The 9440-nt window shown below is 36.2% G+C and overlaps 2 protein-coding genes across 5 annotated transcripts in view; one reads left to right on the top strand and one right to left on the bottom strand.

The window, feature by feature from the left end:
* Positions 1-9: 9 nt before the first annotated feature.
* On the top strand, positions 10-1569 carry abitram (actin binding transcription modulator). Its single transcript, XM_039680873.2, has 6 exons — positions 10-204; positions 364-415; positions 754-883; positions 983-1059; positions 1147-1216; positions 1326-1569. The coding sequence occupies exons 1-6, from the start codon at positions 138-140 to the stop codon at positions 1458-1460; spliced, it is 531 nt and encodes a 176-aa protein (XP_039536807.1). The 5' UTR covers positions 10-137; the 3' UTR covers positions 1461-1569.
* Positions 1570-4396: 2827 nt separating this feature from the next.
* The window catches only part of ctnnal1 (catenin alpha like 1), a 94568-nt gene continuing 89524 nt past the window's right edge, over positions 4397-9440 (bottom strand). For 3 of the 4 annotated variants that reach the window (XM_089123263.1, XM_039681211.2, XM_039681212.2), the window contains exons 16-19: positions 8343-8399; positions 7448-7567; positions 6720-6803; positions 4397-4937 (exon numbers count right to left, since the gene is read on the bottom strand). In XM_089123263.1, coding sequence (XP_088979389.1) covers positions 4773-4937; positions 6720-6803; positions 7448-7567; positions 8343-8399 — 426 coding nt within the window. In that variant the 3' untranslated portion in view covers positions 4397-4772. The remainder of the gene's footprint in view (positions 4938-6719; positions 6804-7447; positions 7568-8342; positions 8400-9440) is intronic. The other variant, XM_039681213.2, reaches the window with a different exon arrangement.

Here is a 9440-nt window from a genome sequence, read left to right as displayed (position 1 = left end):
TTTTTTTTTGTGTAGCTTAATTTAACGTCCGGCTTCAAGCGTCTCTGTTTGTATCTGACCAAACTGTCTAACGTTACCTCTCTAAAGTTTTTTCTTTCTTTTTGAAATAATCTCTGTTTTAAGCGACGGATATTGACATGGAAGACAGTGAAAAGAAAGCCCCATCAGTAATCGAGCGATATTTCACACGCTGGTATAGAACAGGTAACTTACTGTATTGTTGTGCTGTATCAGTATTGTCAATGCTGTTCTGTCAATATTAGCAAGTTCATATTAGCATTTGAAGCGTGATTTTCTTTAAATATATACTCTGCATGTTAAACATGTTGATTAATTACTGTGTTGGTGTAAATGCTGACGTAGATCTGAAGGGAAAAGTATGTGAGGATCACTGCATTCTACAGCACTCCAACAGGTAGGTAGATATTAAATAGTCTATATTTATTCCCTCTTTACTGTGAAGTTTTGTTAGTGTTTCTTCAACTATTTATACTTTTACATGGTTATTTTTGTTATATGAATATCAAAGCTCGTAACAATTACGTTTTATGTATATATTCAAATCTGTATAAATCCCAGATTCAGTCTTTCAGTTTTAATCTATAAAAATCAACCATGTTTATTATTCTTTTTTAAAGAAATTACACCATGTTGGAAATGTTCATGATGCATACATGACATGTCCACTTTATTTTTAAGTCCACAGGGCTATACGTGTCCATTATCTCTAAATTCACATTTTCTTCTCATCAGAATATGCGTCATCACACTTGCAGAGTCTCATCCTATCCTTCAGAATGGACGAAAGATTAAAAACATAAACTACCAGATCAGTGATGGATGCAGCCGTCTGAAGAACAAGGTGTCTGGAAAGTCAAAGCGAGTGGGTACCTTTTGAATTTAATGATAATTGTGAGTAATTTTTTAATATATTTTAATTGACTCTTTTCCTGATCATTAATATGTAAAATTTATTCTGCAGGGTGGTCAGTTCCTGACAGAGTTTGCACCACTGTGTAGAATAACGTGTACAGATGAACAGGAATACACCATATACAGGTCGGTTATAAAGAGCACCTCTGGATATATATCACATTCAGTTTCTATAATCATAAAATGATCTCAACTCAAACTATATTTTCACAGCTGTATCAGAGGACGTCTCCTAGAAGTGAATGAAGCCATTATGAACAAGCCGGATCTGTTATTGGAAAGGGTGAGTATATACATCATAACTCATAGTACATCTTTTAAAAAAGAAAAATCTCCTTTTTTCAAACCTTAGACCACATGTGTGACTTGTGCTTTCATTGTTTTTGGCACAGCCTTCCACAGAAGGATACATTGCAGTTATATTACCTAAATTTGAAGAGAGTAAGAGTATCACAGACGGTCTTCTGACCAGAGAACAATATGAGGAGGTTATTGTGAAAAGAAACCAACAAGAAGAGCCTTGCTGAGATCAACTTGCTCTTTAAAACTGCTGAGTCTCCTTTGAGGAATACTTGCTTCAAGCAGGTGAGAACGTCTATGGCATCATGGCTTTGTGCCACCTAAATTTCAAAAAGACATCTTGAGAAAATGACGACTTGGAAGGAATGAAGACCTTTCTACTGGATCCAGAACAGTCTTGGATTTCACCGGGTTCCATTTTGTTGGACCATTATTCATGAGATGCACAAAGATGCCATTTTCATGGTTGTTGTTTAGTTTGTTTCACTAAGAACTAGTTTCATTTGAGGAGGAACAATTCCATATCCTCACAGACATTATTTTCCGTCTGGTTGCTATAACAATGCTGGAGATCATTGTAGTTGAGCAAATGCTAAATAAAGGAACCCATCTCTTCTGGGCAGATTCCCATTGAACTGGCTGTGGCTGTCATATGTTCATTTATTGCAATTTATTGTAATATTTGTATTCAGTAAGGATGCATTAAATTGATCAAAAGCGACAGCAAACATATTGCAAAATGTTTTCACTTATAATAATACATATTTCTTGATAGCAAATCAGCTTATTTCTGAAGGATCATGTGACGATGAAGACTGGAGTAATGGTAACTGAAAATTCATTTATTCCATCACAGGAATAAATTATTGTATAATATATTTTATCAAATAAATGTATCATTGAGCATAAGAGAAAACTTACTGAATCTTGTGATCAGTAGTGTGTACTTTCATGTATTTACAATAGGATTGAGTCAATAGCTGAACATGTACCCAACACCACTTATATAAATGTTAAAGGAGTAGTTCACTTTAAAAAAAAAACTTTTGCTGATAATTTACTCACCCCCATGTCATCCAAGATGTCCATGTCTTTCTTTCTTCAGTCAAAAAGAAATTAAGGTTTTTCCAGGATTTATAAATAAAATTCCAGGATTTTCTCCATATAATTGACTTCATTGGGAACCAAACGGTTCAAGGTCCAAATGAGAGTTTCAATGATGCTTCAAAGGGCTTTGAGCGACAGCAGACGATGAATAAGGGTTTTATCTAGCGAAACGATGGGTCATTTAAAAAAACGAAAAAAGTTTAAGTTTTATAAGCACAAATGCTCGCCTTGCTCTGTTCTGTGATGCACATTCGTGACTCTCCTGTTCGAACTCGTTCATCAAAATTAACAAATCTGAGACCCTTATTCATCGTCTGGTGTCGTTTAAAGCCCTTTGAAACTGCACTGAAACGCTCATTTGGACCTTGAAACGTTTGGTTCCCAATGAAGTCCATTATAAGGAGAAACTTCTGGAATGTTTTCATCAAAAACCTTAATTTCTTTTCGACCGAAGAAAGAAAGACGTGGACATCTTGGATGACATGGGGGTGAATAAATTATCAGCAAAAGTTTTTTGTTTTTTTTAAAGCGAACGACTCCTTTAATGGGGGAGATTAAATACTTCATAGATAAATTGATGACCTTAGTCTAAAACGGAGTACGAAATGTGTAAAACCACAGATTTCATGCTTTGGGCAAAAATAAATCACTCAGTCATTAATATTTTAAGAAAAATAACGTATATTTAGATTTTTTCTGATTTAACAATCATTCAATGGTCCAACACTAATACAACTTGAGGTCATAGCTGCACAATCATCTCTAAAGCTTAGGGTTTGATTGACTGCAGTATAAATCAGAGGAACATTTTCAACTACAATTGGTGTGTGAGTGGAAACCCAATTCTGAAGAGCCTTTTAATCTGTGCCACGCTAAAAAGTTGCTCTCCAGTACACGACAGCCTAAAGTTAAACTATTGATTTATATACCTTCTTCACTATAACCTTTAAGGTTAATGTACCAAAGCTTGACTTACATTGTTAGGACTGAAGTAAAAATAGAAATCACAGTGACCTACAAGGCAGTCAATACTATTACAAGGAAGTACACTTAAAGGGTCAGTTCAGCCGAAAATGAAAACACTGTCATCATTTACTCACCCTCGTGTCATTCCAAACCTTTACGGTCTTCTGTGGAACATAAAAGGATATTTTTAAAATGTGTTTTAACTGTTTTTGTTCATACAATGACTTTCATTATATGGATAAAAACATTTTTTTGGAACTTCAAAATACAATCCCCAGCCAAAATGTTTGGATTTAAATAGGCAAATGCTACAAGTGTATGATTGGATCATTATTGTGATTATTATGTTTCTAGCATAATATGTTTGGCAAGAGTTCTTCTAACCCTAACTGATGGAGTGTGTAGCTTTTCATTTCTTAAACAACCATGTTGGAAGATGCATATAGGCCATATTCCAGGAAGACAATGTCAAGATTCATCAGGCTTAAACTGTGAAAGTATGGTTAGGAGGGAGTGTGAGGAATCATTTTCACACATGAATCGGCACCTCTGAGTCTAGACATCTCAAGTCACAACATTTATTTCCATAAAGAGCACACGACTTTCAATGAATTTAATTTGGACTTGGAGGTGCCGATTCATGTGTGAAAATGATTCTTCACACTCCCTCCTAACCATTCTTTACTATTTGAGCCTGATGAATCTTGACGTTGTCTTCCTGGAATATGGCCATGATGCGTCTTCCTACATGGTTGTTTAAGAAATGAAAATTTATTTGCCTATTAAATCCAAACAGTGACTTTTTTTTTTTTGGCCGACCGGCGTATATCTTTTTTTGTGTTTGACAGAATAAAAGTCATACACGACATGAGGGTGACAAAAAATAATTTTAGGATGAACTTGTCTCTAAAAGTGGAAATGGTATTTTGCTTTAACATCCTTCAGTAATGCCTCTTTGGAAAGTAACTTCCCTTGCTGTAAACTCTCAACCAGAACACCAAGATGCTAATGTCTCATAGTAATATCCAAAGTCACTGAAGTTGTGTTTTACACTTGAGTAGACCAGTGTAGGAAGATGATTAAAACTAGATATATTTGGCATCAACTTGAACATGAGGCAGTTATGTTAAATACAATGTGCTGTTTTTTTTTTGCATCAAAACTTTTTATAATGTACACCTCAATGTTGGCTAATCGCGAGAAACGCCGTTGAATATTGTTTCGGTTAAAACCGTAGCTTATTTACCAGCCATTACACTTGAAACAGTCGCATAATGACTTCAACACATGCAATGAAGGGTTTTTCTTCCATATCTTTTGGTATCTGGAATGAGCCTGGAAACGCTAACACCATCGTACACCACAAAGCGAATGAGCAGAATCACAAAGAATGGCACGTTGTGAGCGAGTGCATTACCATGCACTGCATATGGGAGGACAGGCAGGATCGCCTTAGGTTTTCAGATCTATTTGCTCTCCAGGAATGTTAGATTGGCCATGTGCTGCTCCAGGGATTTGACACCAAAGCCGTTGGAGCCTTTGCCGTTCAGAGTTTCCTCGCTGACAGGCGTGCTCAGCTGCTTCTCCCTCCAGTGCTGAGGAGAAGACAGACAACTGCATTCGGATTGACACTGGAATTATAAGGTGGAAGGTAAAGTTAAACACAAACATGCTAGGATTTGATCATACACATTTTTTAAAAAGATGTCAAAAGAAGTGTAAATAGCTACAAGTGAATTTAACACTAGAACGGCCACAACGGTCATTTTGACCGTTTTGAATTATATATCTACAATAACTTTGTTGAAAAAAATAATAAAATCCTGTTGGTACCTGACTTTTCCTAAAATTGTCTGTATTTTCATTTAAAATGCTTTTCATATAAATTAAGTTACATAAACGTAAGGCAAAACAAAAAAAAAATGAACATATTTACCTATTTCGGCCATAGACGGTCATATTGACCGCACTGAATTTCGCAATATTTTTTTGTTAAATATCCCGCAGTTGATCTTGTTCTCTCTCAACTGTCAACAGAAAGGTCCGTCCGGTCACCTCTGTAGCGGTGTTTGCTATATAATAATTTCTACATTAGTTGTTGATCAGAAATAAGCAAATAAAACCAGACTACAGTTATCTATAATACTTACGTTATCTATAGGCTATATATCATTAGAGAGTGATTCAGAGTCAGAGTCCACATCAAGGAAAAAGAGACGGCTGCTGTCATCAGACACGGCGGATCCAGATGATCCATTCATGTCGGATGATCTTGGTGAGCTCTGCTGCCCTGTCCTGCGCTGTTGCTGCATGGGCGGTTCACTAGTTCTGCTAGTCCTATTATTATTATTAGCCTATTGACCGCTTCGCATATCGTCACTAACATTTTCGTCATAGTTTTTGTCATTCAAACCTAGTTTTTATTTAGTTATCGTCTCGTTTTCGTCTTTGAAAAAATGTGGTTGACGAAAATAAAATTATGAAAATTATTCGTCAATGAAATAAACACTGTTTTGAATCTAACGGTCAAAATGACCGTTCGTGGCCGTTCTAGTAGTTTTGGAATTCTGGCACTTCTAGTGTTAAGCATACCATATATTAAAAAAAAAGTTTTTATTTGATGACATCATAGGTAATATAAATATAAAAATATACATAAATGAGTAAACATACTTAAATATAGAGCTGGTAAGTCCCGCCCCTTCCGCTAACCCTGCTGGACCTCTAGGTTGAAAAATTGTCAATGCAAGTGAATGAGAGAAAATAATTATTTTCTAATCCCGTTTGAAATTTGAAATGAATGTGAACATATGTTGTCTGTGAATTTTTTATATAATTTTTCGTGTAAAAAATGCTACAATTTAGCAGGTAGGATTTTCATACGGTTAGACTTTGTGTGAGAGCACTTTGTGGACTACAACTCTTCGCTGCTTTCGACGCGTTTTGATATACGTCACCACCACTAGCACACGGATCCCGCTAAAATGCCTATGTCTTTGGTGCACTTCACCGTACAAAACACACAGGTATCTCGATCTAATTCCTTAGATTAACGCACCGTGATTTGTGGAGGGAAAATGTGTTATGCAGTGACGTCACATATGCGACGTGTAGTCTTTCTCGTTATGTCTATTCCACAACTGCTAGCCAAAGAATCATACAATATACGGTCAAACTCGTTACATGAGAAATTATATAAAAAATTCACGGACAACATATGTTCACATTCATGGCACAATTCAAAAGGGGTCAGAAAATAATTATTTTCTCTCATTCACTTGCATTGACGCTTTTTCAACCTAGAGGTCCACTTGGAGATTTACAGATGGGCGGGACTTACTAGCTCTATATAATAATTTATACCAATACATTTAAAAAAAAAATGAATCCCAAATTTTCATGTTGCTACCAACCTTTCTGATGAGCTTATTACAGATCGGCAGTAAGTAAACCACTACGGTCAAGATGCCTTTGGTATTCTGTATGGATGAGTCGACCTGAACAATGCGAGAGACAGATGCATCATTAGCCGACCAAACTACGCAAAATAAATAAAAAATAACAAGTATAACATGGCTGCTTGTTTGGGCTCATGCTGTGACAAAAATCTATACATATCTGACAGGTGATTTGTGGAACAGACTGATTCACACATAGTTGTTTTTTTTTCTAAATAAAATGCTTGGAAACCATGCAAGGGCGAGGCATGCTGGGAGATTCTGATTGAGCTTGTTTTCCGGAGATCGTTTTCTTGGTTCCACAGCATGACACAAACATAGCCTCTATAAACCTATTTAAACCCGCCTTTGGCTGTGACCTTTGCTTTATCAAAACAGAAGAATGACCCTAGACAGCATGCCATTTTATCAGGTTAAATGGAGTCACGATAGAGTAAGGTCAGGGTCTTCTTGCAAAGGGAAACAGATTTATTATCTAATCATGTGTGGCAGTGACCCGTGTCTATCTCGTTCTCTTTAAAAACCTATATCAAGATGAATCTATCTAATTTGAATCATCCAATTCTAATTTATAAATTAAAGTTAACTATTTGATTAAATTGTCAAGTTCAACAAACAAAATCCCTGTTTATGTCTCATCTGCTCTGATTCACAAGCTCAGGCCTGCGGTTATATTGCATTACCTTCTGAAAGATGGCGCTCTTCCCCTGAACCGGAGTCTTGGCACAGACCTGAAGCTGTTGACATGCGGTTGACAGCTTCTCTGTCTCAGATATAATAAGCATTCGGTCTTCATCCAGCAGCTATAACACAGACAATATATTACCATTTAAAGTACCGTCAGATCACATGAGAGATGAGAAGTCTAAACAAATTCTAACGCATTGTCTCTTTTGCTTGGAGACTCTTTTTTTTTTTTACATTAGACTTTTTTTTATTATGGCCTTTAAATAAGGCTGAATAGGACAAAGAAACACACACAAAAAAACAATATACTACATCTATATATATATATATATATATATATATATATATATATATATATATATATGCAAATTATATTATTTTATTTGTATATATTATATATACTTATTTGTAGCTATTTATATTTTATACTGTATTCTATGCATATAGCATTGTTTTTCCTTCTTTCTATGACGCTTTCAGGGCTTCCTGAAGCAAGGACAAATTTAACATTCTAATAGCCCTAATTGAGACTTGCACCCAAAACTGCATTAGGTTTGCCAAAGTGAGGTAATTGCTGGATTTGAACAGCTGGATAAATAAGTGGACGTAAGCAATTTGTATTAGCTGTCCTCTCCTAGCAGCTGGGGAAATGCATTGTGGGTCAGGCATGTTTGCGATTATTAATCAAACGGGCGGTGTACCACAAGTGTCAGGCTCTGTGATTATGGATGTGTGGCCCCTATCCGCCCCAGCCGAGCAGGGGTTAACTAACACTGATAGCCATGTCTCTGTGGTCCCAACGAGATGGATGGGAGTCATTACAGTCTTTTATTTACAGGCATCTAATTAAACTAGCATATAAAGGACTGGTGTGCACGCCGGCTGTGTTACCTGTGTGGAGAGAGAGTGGAGAATTGGGCACAACTGGAGACCTTGGTCTGACAACACCTGAAAAAAAAAAAACAATACATGAGCCCCGAAAAACGCCTGAAAAAAACAATACGAGCCCCGATTGTACCAGAGTACAATTTACACAATTTCAATTAATAGGATTATGAAATAAAGTGATTAAAATCACACAAAAATCAGTTTTACACTGTGCACTGGCACAAGACCAAGTGGCATGTTAAGATCACATGACCATCACAATGAAAGTAAGTTCACTCTGTGGTCATATTTGCAATACCTCCGGGCAGCTAATGAGGGCATCCAAGACCAGATTTAAATGGGGAAATCCTGAAATCTCACAAAACTACTTGTCTCACTAACATTTAAATAAAATATTTCAAATCATTAACAAAATCTGTCATGAACCAAACTCGGATAATAAAAAAGCTTACGTTTAGGTTGGTCCAGTCAATGCGCCTGTGCAGTTCTAAGAGCATGTCTCATGCACTGACTGTCTCAGCACACTGAGCAGTGACACGATGACCAGTTGCCGACTGGCCATTTTATTTAGAACGCAAGACTTATTTCATGTTGCACATTCTCCCATTCATAGTAATGAGTGCACCAAAGCCTTTGATACTATTTAATCTATTTCATCAGTATAATCTCCAGTATCACTGCTGTTTAAGCCAGCAAAACTAAATTATAAATTATTTACCGCACTGAAATTGAAGCCTGACATCTTAGTGAAAATGTCAAAATGACATAAGCAGCATTCAGGAGTCAAATGCAAAGGTTAGTGTCATGCTGTGTCATGTCAAAATTATAATAATTACCAGAAGATTATTTTCAGAGCGGGGCAGATCTTCAGAAACGTTACAATAGCAATGCTCATAACATCAAAATTGAACGTAGGAAAAATACCATAATACCACAGCAAAATACTTAAACGCTATATTAAACCACCTCTTTATGCTCTTGCACAGTTTTAAAGAACAAATCTAATCAGGTAACAGTCATACAAAATGGCATATATGTATAGAGGTGCGTAGTAGACGTTTTAATGTGTGGTTGTCGCTGTTTTGACAGAGTTTGTCAAGT

Source organism: Pimephales promelas, chromosome 18, assembly GCF_988280905.1.
Source record: "Pimephales promelas chromosome 18, fPimPro1.hap1.1, whole genome shotgun sequence".
NCBI classification, from domain to species: domain Eukaryota; kingdom Metazoa; phylum Chordata; class Actinopteri; order Cypriniformes; family Leuciscidae; genus Pimephales; species Pimephales promelas.
The sequence above is the reverse complement of the archived record's forward strand: the minus strand, read 5'-3'. Positions and strand labels throughout refer to the sequence as shown.

Coding starts and splice junctions, on each gene's coding strand:
- abitram (XM_039680873.2), top strand. CDS start 138: ATGGAAGACAGTGAAAAGAAAGCCCCATCAGTAATCGAGCGATATTTC. Junction 1,060..1,146: donor CAGGAATACACCATATACAG/GTCGGTTATAAA, acceptor ATATTTTCACAG/CTGTATCAGAGGACGTCTCC. Junction 1,217..1,325: donor CGGATCTGTTATTGGAAAGG/GTGAGTATATAC, acceptor TTTTTGGCACAG/CCTTCCACAGAAGGATACAT.